This window comes from Nycticebus coucang, chromosome 6 (genome assembly GCF_027406575.1).
Source record: "Nycticebus coucang isolate mNycCou1 chromosome 6, mNycCou1.pri, whole genome shotgun sequence".
Classification (NCBI taxonomy): Eukaryota; Metazoa; Chordata; class Mammalia; order Primates; family Lorisidae; genus Nycticebus; species Nycticebus coucang.
In genome coordinates, this window is record NC_069785.1 from 77,817,833 (window position 1) to 77,841,272 (window position 23,440).

Here is a 23,440-nt window from a genome sequence, read left to right on the forward strand (position 1 = left end):
ACTCTACCGAGGGCCATAAAGTGAGACTCTGTCTCTACGAAAAAAAAAAAAAAATTGCCATCTAGGCCTTAGGAGGAGGAAGGTCCAAGTTCCCTGAGAAGGCTGTAGAAGAACTAGTTGGATCAGCTTCCAGGAGGGGGGAAGGTCCTGCAGCAAGGGCTAGAAGGTAGAGCAAGGAGGCCCCACCCCAGCTCTGACGGTGGAGCAGCTTCAGTGAACACAAAGGCTAGTGGGGGTGGGGGGGTAGGGGGGAGCGGGAATGCCTGGGAAGGAAAAGGGAGGGGAATGTACCCTTGTCCTTTCTCCCACCGCTTTCTCTTTGCCAATGCTGTGCCCTCCAATTGGAATGTTCTAAGTCTAGCTAAACTACTGGCTCACCTCACGATTCACTCAAATGAGACTCCTCTGAGAGGGCCTCCTGCCCGGAGTTGTTGCTTAGTCCCCTCTGCTTACTCATGGTGGACCTTATCCTGTGATTTTCTGTGTCCCAGCTTGTCTCAAAAGCAGGGACAAGTCTGATTTGTCTCTGTATCCTGTGCATCTGAAACAGAAGAGGTAAATATTCAGTATTAAGTCTTCAGAGCAAAGAGCAGTATCTGTGTGACGGGCCAGGCCCTCCTGGTGGAATCCCAGAAATACAAAGTTTCTCCGGAATTTGCCCCTCCCGCCCCCCAACCCCGGCTCAGTGGACTACAGCTCCCAGGAGGCAGAGAGATGTACTACGACTCCCAGAAGGTCGCGCGATCACGCAGCCTTCCAGGTGCCTCGTGAGGCTGCGCGCCAGTCAGATTCGGCGGGAGGGGCTGTCCAGATACCGCGATATTTGGAGGATGCCCGAGACGCGCCTGGCCTTGGTGAGCTGGAGGGGTTTCGGATGCTGAGTCCTCGCGGCAGGGCGGCCGGGAGGGACTTCTGCTTACGACTGTAGGTCCGCTGCTGTGTTAGCGGGTGCCGTTCCTTTTCTATCTGTGCCCGTGAAGCTCTGCTCTCCGCTGTGTATGTGCAAATGTAGTGGACTGTGCAGTTTATGGGACCCCAGTTTCCTATCTATGCGAGTGAAGCCCCCCAGGAGCAGTAGGGACCCTCGAGCCTGAGAAGAGGATTTGCCCATTCATCCCGACTTTGTGCTGCTCTTAGATTCTTTGTCCAGTGCCATATGATCTAGTTTAAGCTCCTCACACGTACCACTTACCTTAAAAAAAAAAAAAGTCATGATCTGCTTCCAAAAAGGATTAGGGGCTGCTCAAAGTAGAAACTATTTCAATAGAAAAAGGAAAACCATAGGATATTGGAATTAACACTAGACCCTCCTAAAAGGGCTGCATGGCATTTAAAAATTAGAATGAGGCCACATTTTGTCAGAAAAGAACTTCGTGCTGTCCTTTGCAGTAGTTGGAAGCAGGTGCTAGTTAATGGGCAGGAGAGATTTTCAAGTTGGGCAAGTTGTGGGTATGTTTGAGCAGGGCTTGGAATTTCCACTTCTCTCCTAGTGTCTGGGAGGTAGCAATACTCAGCCACTATATACATCTCTGGTAGCGTGTGTGTAGTGTAATATGTTGTCCCTCAGTTTCCGCATGGGCTTGGTTTCAGGACCCCCACTTATCAAAATCCACAGATGTCTAAGTTCCTTATATAAAAATAACAGTATTTGCGTATAACCTAAGCACATTCTTCCGTATGCTTTAAATCATCTGTAGGTTATTCATAATACCTCAGCCAATGTAAATGTGATGTAAATACTTATATTGTTTTATTTATATTTTTATTTATTTATTTATTTTTGAGACAGTCTCAAGCTGTTACCCTGGGTAGAGTGCTATGGCATCCTAGCTCACAGCAACCTCCAACTCTTGGGTTTAAGCGATCCTCTTGCCTCAGTTTTTTTTTTTTTTTTTTTGTAGAGACAGAGTCTCACTGTACCGCCCTCGGGTAGAGTGCCGTGGCGTCACACGGCTCACAGCAACCTCCAGCTCTTGGGCTTAAGCGATTCTCCTGCCTCAGCCTCCCGAGCAGCTGGGACTACAGACGCCCAGCTATTTTTTTGTTGCAGTTTGGCCAGGGCTGGGTTTGAACCCGCCACCCTCGGTATATGGGGCCGGCGCCCTACTCACTGAGCCACAGGCGCCGCCCAGCCTCAGTTTTTTCTATTTTTGGTAGAGATGGGGGTCTCACTTTTGTTCAGCCTGGTCTTGAACTTGTGAGCTCAAGCTATCCACCCACCTCAGCCTCCCAGAGTGCTAGGATTACAGGCATGAGCCCATGTTACCATGTCCAGCCTATTTATTTATTTATTTATTTTTTGCAGTTTTTGGCTGGGGCTGGGTTTGAACCTGTCACCTCTGGTATATGGGGCTGGCGCCCTACTCTTTGAGCCACAGGGGCCACCCCTATTTATGTTTTCATTATTATAATATTTTTCTTTAAATAAAGTAGACTGTCCATAGTTGACCACTTCCCTACATTGATCGCCTTAAGTTGACTTAGTTTTCATAGACCTGACACGCACTGCAGGTACATATCAGTACAGTAGACCTAGTTCCTTATATTGACCACCTCCGTGTGTTGACCAGTTTGTTACAGTCCCTTAGGTGGTCAACTTACAGACGTTCTATTGTATTTTCAATCTATGGATGTTGATACTAGATATGAAGGGCTGACTATATATCTTCCTTACATGTGGCCCTGGGGAGGGTACCTCATTGGGATTCCGGGAGCAGCAGTGTCAAGTATGCCTGCCTCTAGTCTGAGTGGAGAGTAGGTTGTTAGGATCCCAAGGCCTTGAACTCTCCTTGAAGGGTTCCTAGCTTCTCCTAGGAGAAGGGGAAAGAGGTCTCTGTGTCAAGGGACTCCTTTTAATTTGTCTTGGGTTTTGGTGCTGGTGACACTCTGGGGAGTTACAAGTTGTTTGTTATTTCTGAGACAAAGAGGATAGACTGTTAACTGGTAAGAGAGATGGGACTAGAGCCAAAGCCTGGGCCAGCAGTGAGGGGCTTTGATGTTAGGCCAAAGCATTCAGGCTCTAAATGGATCCTGTATCCCTATCCACCCCCTCACCCATTTCCCTTGTTTGCTTCTGCTTTGTCCTAGGCCCCAATCCCTCATCTTTTCTGTGTTAGGCTGTGCTTATGCCCTGTTGGACGTTGATTTCCTTGTCCTGCCCCCCCCCCCTTTTTTGGAGGCAGAGTCTCACTTTGTCACCCTGGGTAGAGTGCTGTGGCGTCACTGCTCATAGCAACCTCAACTCTTGGGCTCAAGTGATTCTCTTACCTCAGCCTACCTAGTATCTGGGATAACAGGCACCCACCACAAACCTGGCTATTTTTAGAAATGGGTCTCATTCTTACTCAGGCTTGTCTCAAACTCCTGAGCTCAAGCAATCAACCTGTCTCAGCCTCCCAGAGTGCTAGGATTACAGGCGGGAACCACTGAGCTGGGCCTACTTTGTTCCCTTCTTTAGCCCTGGTTCTATTTTGGCTCCACCTTTGCCCATTTTGTGACTGGCAGGTATTCTTGAAACTTCTGCTCTGAATTAAACTCATCAGGGAAGGATTCTTAGGTTTCACAAGCCCAGGCTCTTTGCTCTGTCTGGCCCTGTCTTTTTATTTTTTATCTATTTATTTTTTTGTGGTTTTTGGCTGGGGCTAGGTTTGAACCTGCCACCTCCGGCATATGGGACTGTCGCCCTACTCCTTGAGCCACAGGCGCCGCCCATTTATTTTTTATTTTTATTTATTTATTTATTTTTGAGACAGAGTCTCACTATGTCTTCCTCTGTGACGTCATAACTCACAGCAACCTCAAACCCTTGGGCTTAAGTGATTCTTTTGCCTCTGTCTCCCAAGTAGCTGGAACTACAGCCGCCTGCCACGATGCCCAGCTATTTTTTTTGTTGTCGTTTCAGTTGTCATTGTTGTTTAGCTGGCCTGGCGGGTTCAAACCTGCCAACTTTGGTGTATGTGGCTGGCACCATAATCACTGTGCTACAGGCACCGAGCCAGCCCTGTTTTTTTAAAGGACAGAAAAGCTACCATTTTTCTAGTTGTGGCTTACCTGCATGGCTAGTGCCCTGGGATCCTGAGGCTCAGTAATCATGGTCTTAAGCCCTATAACCTGCATGCCTGCTTTCTGCTTCTCAAGAGTTCCTGTGAGTCCAGCAGAACCCTTGGAAGTGAGTTACTGTCTACAGTTTCCCTGTGCAAATAGGTGGCTCTAACAGGATCTGCTTAGAGTTACCAACTTAATGATTTGAAACTTGATCCTCTTTGACAGCAAACAAAGGATGCCTGCCATTTGTCACTGTCCTTGGGATTCTCAGATTGACTGATTTGACTTTGTCTCCAAATGTTGGTTAAATGATCCAACTTCACTGCCTCAAGTGTCTCTCTCTCTCTTTCACATACACACACACACACGCACACACCTATATACCCATCGTTGCCCAGGAGACTAAATAGTGTATCTTGGGCTATATTATCTGTTGTAGGGAAGCAATGTGAATCCCTGCCCTAAGTTTTATTGCTTTTTATAACTTGTTCCCTATGAGTGAGAGCAGCGTGATGTGGAAGAGATTGAGAGACTGCAGGGATGAAATTCAGCTTCTGGTTTTGTAGAAATCTCTCTATGCCAGTTAGCTGTGGTGGGATAGGATCAGGGTTTGAGATCTGGCAGGTGGGTTTCCCGGGGGAACCAAGAATGTGGCTCCATCCCCTACTGATGACTTATTCTGGGAAGAACCTAGGTGGTAGGCCCTCTCGACCTTTTCATTTGCTAGCAGGACTCTTCAGTTCCTGGAGGTAGACTGAGTTCTCTAACTCCTGCCACGCATGGCTCTAGTTGGGGCCCTGAACTGGAACAGAAATTGAGATTGCTGCTAAGTAGAATTTGGGAAATTTGGCTCTAGGAAACAAGGCTGCTATTGAGAAGGGTCTGGGCCTCTGGGATAAGGAGGCTAATAGAACCAAACATGACCTTCAGCTCACGTGGGTATGTGCCTAAGTGTTGAAGGCAAATACTGGGCAGAGAGGCCCCCAGAGAGTGAAGGGTCTTGCAAGTGAATAGGAGGTCCCTGTGAGTGCCCAGCCATGGAGGTAGCCACTGGACAACTCCCAGCACTTCTTCCTTGGGGTCTGCCTGGGTTCTCCCTCTCCCTGCTGATTCTGTCCTTTTCCTGTGCATCTTCTAGGACCTTCTGTCTTGTACAGAGAATCCCTTGCCATTGTCTTTCATGCATTGGCTTAGAAAGTTTTTGCTGGAAGGAACTTTAGAGATCAGCTGGCCCTACTTCTGTATTTTTCAGATGAAGAGACAGGTCCAGGGAGGGAACAACTCTGGACTGAGGTCACACACCAGGTCAGGACCATAACCATGGACCGGGCCAGGCTTCTATCCACTGCCCCACACTGCCTTGGGTACAATTTATTATTCATTCTGCAGACATTCAGGGCCGCCTGACAGTGGACTGGTGGTTGATAGTTAGACCTGGTCACACATTCAGGGAGCTTGCTGGTTGGGGGATGCACAAATTGAGTGATCACCAAAAAGTGCATCTCCAGATTGGGACCTATCTCAATTTTGGGTGTGACTCCTGCCTCCTCAAACTCATGTACAGATCCCTCTGAGCCAGGGGCTGTGTCTTCTTCAGCTCCTTCACCCACTGCTCACTATAATTGGCACTGGGTGGTTATTGCTGATGACATATGTTTTTCTGGTCCAGCCGGCCAGAGAGCAGGTTTTGGTGTGTCCCTGAGCCATGTTATCTTTTATTTTTTTTATTTTTAGACAGAGTCTTACTATGTTGCCCTTGTTAGAGAGTTGTGGCATCACAGCTCACAGCAACCTCAAACTCTTGGGCTTAAGTGATTCTGTTGCCTCAGCCTCCCAAGTAGCTGGGACTACAGGCACCTGCCACAATGCCCAGCTGTTTTTTTTTTTTTGTTGTAGTTGTCCTTGTTTAGTAGGCCAGGGCCGGGTGCAAACCTGCCAGCTCCAGTGTATGCGGCCAGCACCCTAACCATCAGGCGCCAAGCCCCTCAGCCATATTATTGTAAGTGCATACTTGTAGCAACGTCTGAGAGCCAGAAGAAACCAACCAGCTGTTCTCATGGGGTGGCCCATAGCTCTTTATGTTTTTCTCTTCCTGGGTCTGTCTGTCTGTCTGTCTGTCTTTCCTTCTTTTTTTTTTTTTTTTTTGATAGAGTCTTACTCTGTTGCCCTGGGTAGAGTGCCATGGTGACATTATAGCTCAAAGCAACCTCAAACTCCTGGGTTCAAACAATCCTCCTGCCTCAGTAGGATTTCTATTTTAAGTATAGATAGTCTCTCTCTTGCTCAGACTGGTCTTGAACTCCTGAGCTCAGGTGATCTACCTGCCTTGGCCTCCCAGAATGTTAGGACCACAGGCATGAGCCACTGCACCTGGCCTCTTCTTGAGCTTTTATTTGTAGGTTGGTATCCAGCCTGATGGACAGGGATGGGGACAGAAAGGCAAATCTCAGCTCCCTGGACCACCCAAACTCCTTTGTTGCCTAGGGTTCCATCTTGTGAGCATCTTTGGAACCCTTCCCCTCTACCACATCCTTTGGTCAGTCAGCCTGCTCCACTGCAGAGTTCTTCTTGCTCCTCAGTCTCTCTACCAGCCTAGGCTCCCTCCACACTGTCACTAGTGCCAGTACCAGCACCAGTGCCATCTTTCTGAAACCAGAACTCCTCTCCTCAGCCCTTCTTGCCATTGACATTTTGGCATTGATCTGACTTAAAGCTTTACCTCCTGCCTTTTGCCCACTCCACATCACCCATCAGCCTCACTGCCAAGCCACACCTGCCTCCCAGCCCTGCCAGTCTCCTGTAGGACTTTTCCAACCCTGGCAGGTAGGTTTCAACCAAGCATGTAGCTCCATTACCTACTGATGACTTGTTCTGGGAAGAAGATGGCTGGTAGGCCCTCTAGACCTTGTCATTTGCTACCACGGCTCCTTCCCCCCAGGTTATGTCTTCTATCTGAAAAACTTGCTTGTCCTTCAGGATTCAACCTGAATGTCATCTTTTCTGTGACACAGTCTCACTTCCTAAGACAGTCACTCTGGGCAGCCACAGCACTTCTGTTGCAGCCCTTCCTCACAGTACTTGCCGCATTGCATTGTGACTGGCCCATATATGGCAAAGATGCTAGGACTCCAAGATGCTGGGACTGCTGATCACCTCAGCAACCTCAGCATCTGGCCTCGGGCCTAACAAGATTCTTAGCACATTCTGGTCAAACCATGAATGAACGAGGTGCTCCTTGTTCTGCTTTTAGATCCTAAATCCTGGCAGGCTCCTGGAGATCAAAGCCACTGGACCCTACATGGAATCAAAGACCTCATGTTCAGCTGATGTATCCTTGATGGAGAGAAAATTTCATATTCTTGTGGGTGTCACTGGGAGTGTCGCAGCCCTGAAGTTGCCTCTTTTGGTGTCAAGGCTTTTGGACATTCCTGGGGTGAGTATCATCACTAGATAGCATGGATGCCTCTTGTGTTAGAGAGCCGCAACCCCCAAGGTCAGCCCATTTCTCTGCAGTGCATGATGTTTCCTTTTTCTTAGTTGTGGTGGCATGGAGGTCTTCTGTGTGCATTGGTCTGTGGGGGACACAGGAGATAGAGACCAGTGCACAGTGTTACAAACAGCTAGATTAGATAATGTGGGCAGAGCATGAGGGGAGACTGGGAAAGGATGTGTTGGTGAGTAGAAGGTTTGGGATCCCATATGGTGACCCTGAGGTTCTAAGAGGTCCTGTGTAGAGGAGGGCTGGCTGGAGAAATGCAACAAGTTCTCAGTCCCCTTTGCCATCTTGGGTTCCCCCACCCCACTTCTCTCCATCTTGAACACTGTGGCTCTTTTCTCCTTGTTAGATCCCCTGGGTTTCCTGTCAGTCAAATGCTCTGAACCTTCAGGGGCTCCCTGGTATCCACAACTCTGGTTTCAAACTTAGCTCCTTCAAGATGTTTAGAGATGGCCCAAAGGCCATCACCATGTGTTGGAGTTGGGGACTCTAGCCCCTTGTTCTTGGCTAGACTGCCTCAACTTGAATCAGTTTTATACATTGGTGCAGAAGTTCAAGGCTTTAATTAATTAATTAATTAATTTTTTTTTTTTTTGAGACAGAGTCTTACTGTGTCACCCTTGGTAAAGTGCCGTGGCATCACAGATCACAGCAACCTCCAACTCTTGGGTGTAAGTGATTCTCTTGCCTTAGCCTCCCAAGTAGCTGGGACTACAGACGCCTGTCACAATGCCTGGCTGTTTTTTTTTTGTTTTTTTTTTTGTAGAGACAGAGTCTCACTTTATGGCCCTCGGTAGAGTGCCGTGGCGTCACACGGCCCACAGCAACCTCCAACTCCTGGGCTTACGCGATTCTCTTGCCTCAGCCTCCTGAGTAGCTGGGACTACAGGCGCCCGCCACAACGCCCGGCTATTTTTTAGTTGCAGTTTGGCCGGGGCCGGGCTTGAACCCATCACCCTCGGCATATGGGGCCGGCGCCCTACCGACTGAGCCACAGGCGCCACCCTGCCTGGCTGTCTTTTTTGTTGCAGTTGTCATTGTTGTTTAGCTGGCTCGGGCTGGGTTTGAACTTGCCAGCCTGATGCATGTGGCCAGTGCCGTAACCACTGTGCTATGGGCGCCAAGCCTATTTATTTATTTTTTGAGACACAGTCTCACTTGGTCACTCTCGGTAGAGTGCTGTAGTGTCATAGCTCACAGCAACCTCAAACTTTTGGCTTAAGAGATTCTCCTGCCTCAGCCTCCCGAGTAGCTGAGACTACAGGCATCCACCACAACACACGGCTGTTTTTAGAGACAGGGTCTCACTCTTGTTCAGGCTCTGTCTCAAACCTGTGAGCTCAGGCACTTCACCCACCTTGGCCTCCCAGAGTGCTAGGATTACAGGTATGAGCCACCTTGCCTGGCCAGTTCAAGGCTTTAAATCAGTAGTCTCCAAACTTTTTGGCATCAGGGACCTATTTCATGGAAGACAATTTTTCCACAGAAGTGGGGTGGGGTGGTGGTTTCTGGATGATTCAAACATATTACATCTCCACCTTAGATTATCAAGCATTAGATTCTTATAAGGAGCTACAACCTAGACCCCTCACATATGCAGTTTACAGTAGGGTCTGTGCTCCTATGCGAATCTAATGCTGCCATTGATCTGACAGGAGATAGAGCTCAGGTGGTGATGCTAGCAATGGGGAGCGGCTGTAATGAAGATGAAGCTTCCTTTGCGAACCAGCCACTTACCTGCTATGCACCTAGTCTCTGACAGGCCACAGCCCGGTACTGTGTGAAATCTGACAGACAATAGCCCCACTTCCTCTTCTGGCCTCCAGGGCCCTTTGTTGGTCTGTCTCATCCCCTGCCTTGGTGGCCTTTGCTTGTCTGGGCCTTGCCAGGGTGCCCTGCCTTCTCTGCTCCTCTGTTTTTTCACATTCTGTACAAACCCTTCACCCAAAAGCCTTCCATGCCTGCCCTCGCCCCTGTGGTTTTGCCCCTTCTTTTAAATTCATTTGCTGTAGAACCACAGGTTGCTTAGCCACTTGCATTACCTAGGTGCTGGTTTTTGTGGGGCACCTACTGTGGGGTGGCCAAGGTGACTGCCATCTGGCTTGTCAGCAGGGGGCAGTGCTTACTCACAGATGACTGTGGGGCCCACCGGCAGGGGCTGGGAAGTGTTTCATGTTTTTTTACTTTCCACAGACTTCCACCCAGAAAGTCACCCCACCTCATCCCACCTGGAGGCTGGGATAAGTCTGTGCGGCTGCTATCCAGAGATGCCAGCCAGGCCAGGGTAGGGGGGGAGGGGAGTCATAGCTGCTGTGAGACTGGGCGCTGTGCTTTTGGAGCAGTGCTGTCTAAAACTGTCAGTAGGAGCAGGCCAGCTAGAGCCATGAGGTGGGAGGCCTAGAAGGGCTACAGCACTGAGTCTCTGCTACCACCCCCTGGGGAGAGAGGGAGTTGTGCAGTTTCCTTTCCCAGAACCCCAGAGCAAGTGAGTTTCTGGACTGGGGGTGGATGGGGGCAGGGAGTCCTATCCCAGGAAACAGATGGGCAACCTCAGAGCGGAGGGAAATGGCAACCCCGCCACTTCCTCCCAGCACACGCAGCCGGTGTTTGTGGGGGTGTAAGGAAGAGGGTTGCCTGGAGCAGGGCGCCTCTCCAGCCCACCCCAGTCTTTTTAGTGTAGGCCCCCAGGGGACAGGCCAGGTCTGGAGCAGGACTTGGCTCTGCCTTCCTGGCTAGAGTGAGGCAGCCAGAGGGCACTGAACTTGGAGGGAGGCCTCCCCGACTCAGACTCAACCGCGTGGAACCTGTCTTTGTCATTTTAAAATAGGTATGATTGTGCCAACAACTAGGTTTAGCATGCCAAAGCACTCACAGTGTGTGTTTCCTGGCCTTCACCTGCACCTTTCCTTGTGTTTCCAAGTCCTTTGGTCTAGCCACATGGTTTGTAGGCCACAGTCTACCTACTCATGTGGGGGGCCCCATCCCTTTCATTCCACAGGTGGACAGCTCACCAAGCGTGGCCTTGCTAAGTGGGGTCCTCATGAGGTGTTGGTAAGCAAACACTGGATGGCCTAGTGCTGTCCCCAAGTGGTGGCTTTTCTGCTGAGCACTCCCCTTCACCCCTGATGGTGCTCATCTCCCCATCCCCTGTGCCTGCATCACCCCCAGGAGGAGTCTTGTACCTTGAAACAATCACTTTCAGCTCTTTGCCTTCTAAGTAATGGGGGTCACATGCTCAAGGCTTTCATGACCTTTTAGGTACACCCAGACTTTGACTGGCAAATGAGCAGCTGGGTTGTAGACTGCAGGGAGTTGGATGACTCTGCAGACCAGGCTCAACACTACTCCTGAATGTCCAGTATGTCCAGATACCCTGGGAGAGCTGCTGACCTGGAGGCAGCCAGACCAGGGAAACTGTGAGGGGTGATGCGGAGAGGTGGATTTCTCCACAAGCCTCACATACCAGCAGTTAGGGAGAGTAGCCATCAGCAAAGAAGTCCTGGAACTTTTATGAGTGATGGGGTGAATGGGAGGGGGGCAGCCATACCCCAACAGAGGTGGCTGAGCATGGAGGATTTCTGAGGCTGGGATTCTGGGCAAGTCAATTCTCTTGAGCCTTAGTTTTCTCATCTGTGTAGTGAAGGAGGGGCAGGTACTTCAGTGATCCATCTCTAGGGCCTCTTCTGATACTGGTGTTAGAACATTTTAGATGTGAGAGCAAAAAGGACTAGAAATCAAAGGCAATTTGAGAGAAGGTCCTGGGGCCCAAGAGCTTTAGGGGGTTTTGCAATTTCATAATTGTCCTATAATTGGGCAGCAATTATGTTGGGTTGTTAGCTCAATTTCTTTCCTTAGGTTAGCAGAAAAATGATTTCCCCCCACTCTTTCTAGTTCTCTTGGCAGGGCTATGGATTCAGTTGACGTATAAACAGATCAACAGGAGATAAAACTTTTTTTTTTTGAGACAGGGTCTCATTTCGTCATCGTTGGTAGAGTACTGTGCCATCATAGCTCACAGCACCTCAAACTCTTGGGTTCAAGCAATTCTCTTGTCTCAGCCTCCCAAGTAGCTGGGACCACAGGTGCCCACCACAGTGCTTGTCTATTTTTAGAGAATGAGGTCTCGCTCTAGCTCAGGCTGGTCTTGAACCTGTGAGCTCAGAGAAAAACCGTTTTTGATTATGTTTGATTTTGTTTTTTGTTTTTTTTTAAGAGACAGTCTCACTTTTTTTTTTTAGAGACGGAGTCTCACTTTATGGCCCTCAGTAGAGTGCCGTGGCCTCACCCAGCTCACAGCAACCTCCAACTCCTGGGCTTAAGCGATTCTCTTGCCTCAGCCTCCCGAGTAGCTGGGACTACAGGCGCCCGCCACAACGCCCGGCTAGAGACAGTCTCACTTTTTCGCCCTCGATATCGTGCCATGGCATCACAGCTCACAGCAACCTCCAGCTCTTGGGTTTAGGTGATTCTCTTGCCTCAGCCTCCAAGTAGCTGGGTCTACAGGCGCCGGCCACAACACCTGGCTATTTACCGTTTTTGATTATGGACCTACACATGAGAATCCCACAAAATATGAGACTCCATGAGAACTCAGATGATTGGAGCCTAATAGCATACTGAGCTACAGAAGGAAATTGGGGTTTAGGGCTTCTGAGGTGATGGCCACAAAGTTATGAGAGGGTGAGGGGAGGAAATGTGTGGTGAATAAAGGTTGTCCTGTTATTCAAAGTCATCAGGTAATAAAAGTTGTCTCAGGGGGTTGTCAATAAGTTAGTCTTCCCTGGTTGATAAGATTCCCAAGTAGGGATTCATGAGCTCTTCAGGTAGATAAGGGAAGTTCAAAAAAAGCCCTTCCTCCATCTGCTGTCCCCCACATACCTTCAGTTTGAAGCAGTCAGCACACCAAAGTGGCATATGCTGGGGTAGCATTTCCTGAACTCCTTCACCCATATTCTTTGAACTTGGAAGGAGAAGACAGATAGCATTTTAGCTTTTGCCAGGACACGTGTCAGCATGACTGAAAGCTGGAAGGAGATTTGTAGAGGGAGCGAAAACCTCCCACCTGGGGAATTAGCAGATCTTTGGGCTGAGAGAAAGAATAGCTTCTAGAACGTACATCAGGATATCCAGGGTTGTCAAGGGTGAGGAAAAGGGCACTGCTCATATGGTGTATAAAGTAATAATTTTCTGAAGGACCATTTGGCAATATTTTCTTCTTTTTTCTTTTTCTTTTATTTTTTTTGAGGCAGAGCCTCAAGCCTGTCGTCCTGGTCATAGAATGCTGTGGCGCCACAGCTCACAGCAACCTCCAACTCCTGGGCTCAAGCAATTCTGCCTCTGCCTCCCAAGTAGCTGGGACTACAGGCGCCTGCCACAACCCCCCGCTATTTTTTGGTTGCAGCGGTCATGTTGTTTGGTGGGCCTGGGCTGGATTCGAACCCGCCAGCTCAGGTGTATGTGGCTGACGCCTTAGCCGCTTGAGCCACAGGTACCGAGCCTTCTTTTTTTCTTTTGACAGTATTTAGAGAAATTATAAATGTTCATAGCCCTTGATGCACCCGTAGTATTAAATCCTGTGAGGTGTGTTTACAGACGTTCACCATATGTACAAAGACATTTGTGATAGCATTGTTTATAATTTCTTTTTTTATTATTTATTTATTTATTTATTTTTATTGTTGGGGATTCATTGAGGGTACAATAATCCAGGTTACACTGATTGCAATTGTCAGGCAAAGTCCCTCTTGCAATCATGTCCTGCCCCCATAAAGTGTGACACACACCAAGGCACCACCCACCTCCCTCCCTCCCTCTTTCTGTTTCCCCCCCCATAACCATAATTGTCATTAATTGTCCTCATATCAAAATTGAGTACATAGGATTCATGCTTCTCCATTCTTGTGATGCTTTACTAAGAATAATGTCTTCCACGTCCATCCAGGTTAATACGAAGGATGTAAAGTCTCCATTTTTTTAATGGCTGAATAGTATTCTATGGTATACATATACCACAGCTTGTTAATCCATTCCTGGGTTAGTGGGCATTTAGGCTGTTTCCACATTTTGGCGATTGTAAATTGAGCTGCAATAAACAGTCTAGTACAAGTGTCCTTATGATAAAAGGATTTCTTTCCTTCTGGGTAGATGCCCAGTAATGGGATTGCAGGATCAAATGGGAGGTCTAGCTTGAGTGCTTTGAGGTTTCTCCATACTTCCTTCCAGAAAGGTTGTACTAGTTTGCAGTCCCACCAGCAGTGTAAAAGCGTTCCCTTCTCTCCACATCCACGCCAGCATCTGCAGTTTAGAGATTTTGTGATGTGGGCCATTCTCACTGGGGTTAGATGATATCTCAGGGTTGTTTTGATTTGCATTTCTCTAATATATAGAGATGATGAACATTTTTTCATGTGTTTGTTAGCCATTCGTCTGTCGTCTTTAGAGAAAGTTCTATTCATGTCTCTTGCCCATTGATATAAGGGATTGTTGGCTTTTTTCATGTGGATTAATTTGAGTTCTCTATAGATCCTAGTTATCAAGCTTTTGTCTGATTGAAAATATGCAAATAGGGGCGGTGCCTGTGGCTCAAGGAGTAGGGCGCTGGTCCCATATGCCGGAGGTGGTGGGTTCAAACCCAGCCCCGGCCAAAAAAAAAAAAAAAAAAAGAAAATATGCAAATATCCTTTCCCATTGTGTAGGTTGTCTCTTTGCTTTGGTTATTGTCTCCTTAGCTGTATAGAAGCTTTTCAGTTTAATGAAGTCCCATTTGTTTATTTTTGTTGTTGTTGCAATTGCCATGGCAGTCTTCTTCATGAAGTCTTTCCCCAGGCCAATATCTTCCAGTGTTTTTCCTATGCTTTCTTGGAGGATTTTTATTGTTTCCTGCCTTAAGTTTAAGTCCTTTATCCATCTTGAATCAATTTTTGTGAGTGGGGAAAGGTGTGGGTCCAGTTTCAGTCTTTTACATGTAGACATCCAGTTCTCCCAACACCATTTATTGAATAGGGAGTCTTTCCCCCAAGGTATGTTCCTGTTTGGTTTATCAAAGATTAGGTGGTTGTAAAATGTTAGTTTCATTTCTTGGTTTTCAATTCGATTCCAAGTGTCTATGTCTCTGTTTTTGTGCCAGTACCATGCTGTCTTGAGCACTATGGCTTTGTAGTACAGACTAAAATCTGGTATGCTGATGCCCCCAGCTTTATTTTTGTTACAGAGAACTGCCTTAGCTATACGGGGTTTTTTCCGGTTCCATACAAAACGCAGAATCATTTTTTCCAAATCTTGAAAGTGCGATGTTGGTATTTTGATAGGAATGGCATTGAATAGGTAGATTGCTTTGGGAAGTATAGACATTTTAACAATGTTGATTCTTCCCATCCATGAGCATGGTATGTTCTTCCATTTGTTAATATCATCTGCTATTTCCTTTCTGAGGATTTCATAGTTTTCTTTATAGAGGTCCTTCACCTCCTTCGTTAGGTATACTCCTAGGTATTTCATTTTCTTTGAAACTATGGTGAAGGGAGTTGTGTCCTTAATTAGCTTCTCATCTTGACTGTTATTGGTGTACACAAAGGCTACTGACTTGTGGACATGATTTTATATCCTGAAACATTACTGTATTTTTTGATGACTTCTAGGAGTCTTGTGGTTGAGTCTTTGGGGTTCTCTAAGTATAAGATCATGTCGTCAGCAAAGAGGGAGAGTTTGACCTCCTCTGCTCCCATTTGGATTCCCTTTATTTCCTTGTCTTGCCTAATTGTATTGGCTAGAACTTCCAGCACTACGTTGAATAGTAAAGGTGACAGAGGACAACCTTGTCTGGTTCCAGTTCTAAGAGGAAAAGCTTTCAGTTTTACTCCATTCAGTAAAATATTGACTGTGGGTTTGTCATAGGTAGCTTCAGTCAGTTTTAGAAATGTGCCACCTATGCCTATACTCTTCAGTGTTCTAATTAGAAAAGGATGCTGGATTTTATCAAATGCTTTTTCTGCATCTTTTGAGAGGATCATGTGATCTTTATTTTTGCCTCTGTTAATATGGTGGATAACGTTTATAGACTTGCGTATGTTAAACCAGCCTTGCATCCCTGGGATGAAGCCTACTTGATCATGATGAATGACTTTTTTGATGATAAGCTGTAATCTATTGGCTAGGATTTTGTTGAGAATTTTTGCGTCTATATTCATGAGTGAGATTGGTCTGAAATTCTCCTTTTTGTTTGGGTCTTTTCCTAGTTTTGGTATCAGGGTGATGTTTGCTTCATAGAATGTGTTGGGGAAGATTCCTTCTTCCTCAATTTTTTGGAATAATTTCTGCAGTACAGGAATAAGCTCTTCCTTGAAGGTTTGATAGAATTCTGGAGTGAAGCCATCTGGACCAGGGCATTTTTTGGTTGGAAGATTTTTTATTGTTTCTTTGATCTCAGTGCTTGAAATTGGTCTGTTCAGGAGCTCTATTTCTTCCTGGCTGAGTCTAGGGAGAGGGTGTGATTCCAAATATTGATCCATTTCCTTCACATTGTCAAATTTCTGGGCATAGAGTTTCTGGTAGTATTCAGAGATGATCTCTTGTATCTCTGTGGGATCAGTTGTTATTTCCCCTTTATCATTTCTGATTGAGGTTACTAGAGATTTTACTTTTCTATTCCTCGTTAGTCTGGCCAATGGTTTATCTATTTTCTTTATTTTTTCATAAAACCAACTCCTTGTTTCATTGATTTTCTGAATGATTCTTTTGTTTTCAATTTCATTGATCTCTGATTTGATTTTGGATATTTCTTTTCTTCTACTGAGTTTAGGCTTAGATTGTTCTTCTTTTTCCAATTCCATAAGATCTCTTGTGAGATTGTTGATGTGCTCTCTTTCTGTTTTTGAATGTAGGCATCTAAAGCGATGAATTTTCCTCTCAAAACTGCTTTTGCAGTATCCCACAGGTTTTGGTAGCTTGTGTCTTTATTGTTGTTATGCTCAAGGAAGTTAATGATTTTCTGTTTTATTTCTTCCTGCACCCATCTGTTATTCAACAGAAGATTGTTTAATTTCCATGCCTTTGGGTGGGGTCGAGCATTTTTGTTAGAGTTGAGTTTCACCTTTAGTGCCTTATGGTCTGAGAAGATACAAGGTAAAATTTCAATTCTTTTGATTCTGTTGATATTTGTTTTGTGTCCCAGGATATGATCAATTTTGGAGTATGTTCCATGGGGTGATGAGAAGAATGTATATTCTTTATCTTTGGGATGGAGTGTTCTATATGCGTCTATCAAGCACAGTTGTTGTAGGGTCTCATTTAAGTCTCTTATATCCTTGTTTAATTTCTGTTTAGAGGATCTGTCCAGCTCTGTAAGAGGAGTGTTAAGGTCCCCTGTTATTATGGTATTATCAAACATCATATTGCTCAGACTGAGTAAGGTCTGTTTCAAGAATCTGGGAGCATTTAAATTGGGTGCATAGATATTTAGAATTGAAATGTCTTCTTGTTGTATTTTTCCCTTGACCAATATAAAGTGACCATCTTTGTCTTGACTTTAGTTGCTTTAAATCCACATGTATCTGAAAATAAGATTGCAACTCCTCTTTTCTTCTGAATTCCATTTGCCTAAAAAATTGTCTTCCAACCCTTGACTCGGAGCTTTAATTTGTCTTTTGAAGCCAGGTGTGTTTCTTGCAGACAGCAAATGGATGGCTTGTGTTTTTAATCCAGTCAACCAATCTATGTCTCTTCAGTGGGGAATTCAAGCCATTAACATTTATTGAGATAATTGACAAGTGTGGTAGTATTCTATTCGTCTTATTTTGTGAGAGTCCATTGCTTAGTTTTATCTTTTGCATCAGTGTGGAGGTTAGGTTCTGTCCTTTAATTTCTGAGTTCTTACTTTGCTGCTGATCTATTGTGGTGGTCAGTGTGCAGAACAGGTTGAAGTATTTCCTGTAGAGCTGGTCTTGTTGTGGCGAATTTCCTCAATGTTTGTATATCCGTAAATGATTTGATTTCTCCGTCAATTTTGAAGCTTAGCTTAGCAGGGTACAGAATTCTGGGCTTGAAATTGTTCTGTTTAAGTAGATTAAAGGTAGATGACCATTGTCTTCTTGCTTGGAAAGTTTCATTAGAGAAGTCTGCGGTCACGCTGATGGATTTGCCCCTGTAGGTCAACTGGCGCTTACTCCTGGCAGCTTGCAGAATCTTTTCTTTTGTCTTGACTTTGGACAGGTTCATCACAATGTGTCTTGGAGAAGCTCGGTTAGAGTTGAGGCGACCTGGGGTCCGATAGCCCTCTGAAAGCAGTGTGTTAGGATCTTTGGTGATATTTGGGAAATTTTCTTTTATAATATTCTCTAGTATGGCTTCCATTCCTCTGGGGCATTCTTCTTCCCCTTCTGGAATTCCTATAACTCGTATGTTGGAACGCGTCATAAAGTCCCATAATTCTGACAGTGAACGTTCTGCTTTCTCTCTCTTCTTTTCTGCCTCTTTTACTATCTGAGTTATCTCAAAAACTTTGTCTTCTACCTCTGAAATTCTTTTTTTTTTTTTGGCTGGGGCTGGGTTTGAACCCGCCACCTCCGGCATATGGGACCGGCGCCCTACCCGCTGAGCCACAGGCGCCGCCCATACCTCTGAAATTCTTTCTTCTGCATGGTCTAACCTGTTGCTGATACTTTCCATTGCATCTTTAAGTTCCCTGATTGTTTCATTTCCTTCAGCTCTGCTATATCCTTTTTATATTCTTCATATCGTTCATCTCTTATTTGATTCTGTTTTTGAATTTCCTTTTGGTTATTTTCTACTTTATTAGCAGTTTCCTTCATTGTTTCCATCATTTCTTTCATTGTTTTCAACATGTGTATTCTAAATTCCCTTTCTGTCATTCCTAAGATTTCTGTATAGGTGGAATCCTCTGCAGTAGCTACCTCATGGTCCCTTGGCGGGGTTGTTCTGGACTGGTTCTTCATGTTGCCTGGCGTTTTCTGCTGATTCTTCCTCATGAGTGATTTCTTTTATCTGTTTCCTTGCCCTAATTTTCCTTTCACTTCCTCTTGCTCTTTAAGTTGTCGTGCCTGTGGAAGTTGCGGGCGGGTTTAGACGGATTGAACACACGCGACCACTTGCCGGTTTTCCACTGTTTTAGTCCTCCTCTTGGGGTCCAGAAGTCTCTCGCTGACTCCCTGTATCCTCTCAGGAGTGATGATAGGCAGATCCCACCAGCCAGAGATGCCTGGAGTCCTAAATCCCCAGACTCACGGTGCCCAGATGCAAGGAAGCTGTTACTCAGCTGCCATCTTGCTCCGCCTCGCATTGTTTATAATTTCAAAGCAAAAGTAGAAATAAACAAAATGTCCAGCAGTAGAGAGCTTTGGTATACTTATGGTACAGCCTCCTGTTAGGGACAGGAGTCCCCTAACTCCTGAGCTTAGGCAATTCTCTTGCCTCAGCCTCCCGAGTAGTTGGGACTACAGGCGCCACCACAACGCCTGGCTATTTTTTTGTTGCAATTTGGTTGGAGCTGGGTTTGAACCCACCACCCTTGGTATATGGGGCCAGCGCCCTACCCACTGAGCCACAGGCACTGCCCTCATTCTGTTCAGTTTTAATTTTCTAGCCTATGTGTGCATTTTTTTTAAGTCAGTGGGGCTTTTGGTGAGGTATTATGAAACGTTCTTTGTAACTTTGCGCTTTTTTTTTTTTTTCTTTTTTAAAAGTATTCACTGAGGGCTCAGCACCTGTGGCTCAAGCAGCTAAGGCAGCAGCCACATACACCTAAGCTGGGGGGTTCAAATTCAGCCCGGGCCCGCCAAACAGCAATGATGGCTGCAACCAAAAAATAGCTGGGCGTTGTGGTGGGTGCCTACAGTCTCAGCTACTTGGGAGGCAGAGGCAGGAATTGCTTGAGCCCAGGAGTTGGAGGTTGCTCTGAGCTGTGATGCCATGGCACTCTACCCAAGGCGACAGCTTGAGGCTCTGTCTCAAAAAAAAAAAAAAAAAAAAGTACTCACTGAGGAAAGGAGACACAAAGCCTGGTTTGGGGTTTTCCTTTTTTCTGGGTAGGGGTTGCCTGCCTGCTCTCTGGAGTCCTGTGTGGAAACTCTGCAGCCTTTATTTGTGCCCCCACTGGCTTGGCTGGCCCCTTCCATCCTTGCCCTGAGCCCCTGTCACCTGCTTCTCTAGGGAGTGAGCTCTGTAGGCCAGTGGCAGAGGGCCCTGCACCCCGGGGTCTTTCCTGGATACCACAGAATGACACCTGTGGAGAGCCTCTGTAGACCACCTCTTTGGTTTCATCCTGATAATTTTCTTGAGTAGGGGAAGGGCAGAGAAGGATTGTTATGAGGGGCTGATGTGACCAGAATACCAGCTCCCCTAGGAGGGAGATGATAAGAGTTTGGGAGGGAGGGTCATGAAAAGGTTGGGATGGTGCTGTGAACTGGTGGAACCCTTAGAAACCACGTGAACCAAATGTTTCAGGGTTCATAAGGGGAAAACAGGGACAGATTAAGAGACTTACCCAAGACCTTCCAATGAGTGAGGTGAGAGCACTGGGGCTTGAGGCCAGGTTTCCTGAGTCATATTAGTGAGTGAACTTGAGGAGCTAAGGTCTGGGACCCATTCTCTTCTCAAGCCCACCCATCCTATGAGGATGAGAATTACCAAGAAATTGTAGACACTTACCTCGGTCTACCTTGCTTTACATGAGGGTTATATGTACCCCACCTGCCTGTTAGACTGAACTTGTGCTGAGGTCACCTCTGCTCCCTCATGCTGTTCAGTAGGCTTGGTAAATGTTTGCTGAACTATCAGGACACCCATTCAGTCAACTGGAACTCCCTCGGAGATTTATTAACGAGGCTACCTCCTCCAGAGCTCCCCCATGTTGTAACTGCACTGGGCACCAAGAATCCTTGTTCCTAGAATGTGCCTTCCTCTCCCATGCTCAAGTTAGTGTCAGCTACTTGGCTGGACACCAGGTTCTGGGCAAAGATCTGGAGCATGTGTGTCAGCACTGGTTGGCCCAGTGTCATAGTCCTCTGCTGTGCTTGCCTCCCAAGCTCTGGGTTCCTTGTCTTACCACGGGTTAAGCCCAAGGCTGCTACTTCCTGTTTGGAATCCTCTTCAGTCGTTTTTTTTTTTGTTTGTTTGTTTTTGTAGAGATAGAGTCTCACTTTACCGCCCTCGGTAGAGTGCCATGACGTCACAGGACTCACAGCAACCTCCAGCTCTTGGGCTTCCGCGATTCTCCTGCCTCAGCCTCCCGAGCAGCTGGGAACTACAGGCGCCTGCCACAACGCACGGCTATTTTTTGGTTGCAGTTCAGCGGGGGCTGGGTTTGAACCCACCACCCTCGGTACATGGGGCTGGCGCCCTACTCACTGAGCCACAGGCGCCACCCCCTTTTTTTTTTTTTTTTTTTTAAATAGAGACAGAGTCTCACTTTATCACCCTTGGTAGAGTGCTGTGGTGTCACAGCTCACAGCAACCTCCAACTCCTGATTTTAGGTGATTCTCTTGTCTCAGCCTCCCAAGAGGCTAGGGCTACAGGTGGCCGCCACAACACCCGGCTATTTTTTTGTTGCAGTTTTGCCGGGGCCGGGTCTGAACCCTCAGTATATGGGGTCGGTCCGTGCCCTACTCACCGAGCCACAGGCACCGCCCCCTCTTCAGTCTTCTGTGGAAGGATCATCACACCCCCTGCTAGAAAGGCCTACTCTTCTTCAGCTACTCAGCTCTGGGTTCCAGCTGCAGTTCTTCTTTACTTGTATGTCCCAGAGCTATGCTGTCCAATGTGGTAGCCACTTGCCACATTCAAATTTTAAAAACAATTTTTTTGGGGGGGTGAGTCAGAGTCTCACTCTGTTGCCCAGGCTAGAATGTGGTTGTGCCATCATAGCTTACTGCAACTCAGACTCCTGGCTTAAGCACTCCGCTTGCCTCTGCCTCCCAAGTAGCTGGGACTACAGGCATATACCACCACGTTTAGCTAATTTTTCTATATTTTGTAGAGGTGGGGCCTCATTCTTACTCAGCTGGTCTTGAACTCCTCATGCAGTCCTCCTGCCTTTACGTTCCAAAGTACTAGGATCACAGGTATGAGCCACCACACCTGGCCAAAATTTAAATTTAAATTAATTAGAATTAATTAAAACCAGAAATTCAGTTCTTCAGTCATAACCAAGTATACGTCAGGTCGTGACCCCTGAGCACAACCTGTACTGTAAACCGCACATGTTGAGGGGTTTAGGCTCCTTATCAGAATCTAATGCTTGATGATCTGAGGTGGAGATGTTACGTGCTTGAATCATCCCCAAATCACCAACTTTCCCCCTTCCATGGAAAAATTGTTTTCCATGAAGTGGGTCTCTGATGCCAAAAAGTATGGGGACTGCTGATTTAAAGCCGGCACTGTCTCATAACCCATTGAGAAGCTGTACCAACCTCATGGCCCCCATGTGGCTAGTGACTAGCTAATGCGCAAAACACATAGGACACATTTCCATCATCGCAGAGAGTTCTATTGGACAATGCTGTGGAGTAGTCATTCTCAACTGGAGTGATTTCACCTCCCCGTGGACATTGGACGATGTCTGGAAACATTTTTGGTTGTCATAACTTAGGGGTAGTGGTGGTACTGGCTCATGGTTCTCGTGGATAGAGGCCGAGGATGGGTTTGGAGGTAGAAACTCAGTGTGGCTATGAGATACTTTCCACAGGTTCCTTTGATAATCTGTCCCAAAAGCAGCCCAGCCAGACTAGGGGGCTCAAGTAGAAGTGGAATAATCACCCCAAATTCTATTTCCATTTCTCCTTTCTTACTCTTCAAGGAGCCCTAAATTTTAGATCAGGAATCTTGATGTCTTTTCAGTAAAGAGAGGGAAACCAGACTTACCAACTGGTTTCAGGAAGGAATCTCTATAAATGTTAGACAAAATGATTTCTTTTCATAGTCCATATATTAAAAAAAAATGTTAGACAAAATGTTGGCAGCATATATAATGGGGTGTGGCCAAGCCTTAGTCAGATCACATAAAGAGATTCAGGTTAAAAATATTAGATATAGGCTCGGTGCCTGTAGCTCAGTGGTTAGGGCGCTGGCCACATGCAGCCCAGGCCTGCTAAACAACAATGACAACAATAACAACAAGAAATAGCCAGGCATTGTGGCGGGCAGCTGTAGTCCCAGGTACTTGGGAGGCTGAGGCAAGAGAATCGCTTAAGCCCAAGAGTTTGAGGTTTCTGTGAGCTGCGATGCCATAGCACTCCATTGAGGGTAACATAGTGAGACTCAAAAAAAATTAAATATAGGCCAGACATAGTGGCTCATGCCTGTCATCTTAGCACTTTGGGAGGCTGAGGAGGGAGGATTATTATTATTATTAATTTTTTTTTTTTGAGACAGAGTCTCACTATGGCCCCCTGGGTAGAGTGCCGTGGTGTCACAGCTCACAGCAACCTCAAACGCTTGAGCTTAACTCTTACTCCAACCTCCCAAACAGCTGGGACTACAGGCACCCACCATAATGCCCAGATTTTTTTATTTTTTTTTGGCCAAATGAAAATTATAGCTAAACCGGCTATTTATTTTATTGCAGTTGTTATTGTTGTTTTAGCTGGTCTAGGCTAGGTTTGAACCTGCCAACCTTGATGTATGTGGCTGGCACCCTACCCACTGAGCTACAGACGCCGCCCGAGGAGGGAGGATTATTTGAAGCCAGCCTGGGCAATATAGCAAGGCCGCATCTCTACAAAAATAAAAAAATTAGCTGTACATGATGGTAGGTACTTGTAGTCCCTGCTACTTGGGAGGCTGAAGCAGGAGGATTGCTTTAACCAAGGAATTTGAGGTTGCAGTGAGCTGTGATAACACCATGGCATTCTAACCTGGGCAACAGAAGGAGACTGTCTCTAAAAAAAAAT

General features: G+C 46.5%; 1 protein-coding gene across 3 annotated transcripts in view; it reads left to right on the forward strand.

Annotated features, from left to right (window-relative positions):
- Positions 1-789: 789 nt before the first annotated feature.
- Positions 790-23,440, forward strand: part of PPCDC (phosphopantothenoylcysteine decarboxylase) — a 37,403-nt gene continuing 14,752 nt past the window's right edge. For 2 of the 3 annotated variants that reach the window (XM_053596017.1, XM_053596018.1), the window contains exons 1-2: positions 790-854; positions 7,295-7,477. In XM_053596017.1, the coding sequence (XP_053451992.1) occupies positions 831-854; positions 7,295-7,477 (207 nt within the window). In that variant the 5' untranslated portion in view covers positions 790-830. Of the gene's footprint in view, positions 855-7,294; positions 7,478-8,142; positions 8,212-23,440 lie in introns of all 3 variants that reach the window. The other variant, XM_053596016.1, reaches the window with a different exon arrangement.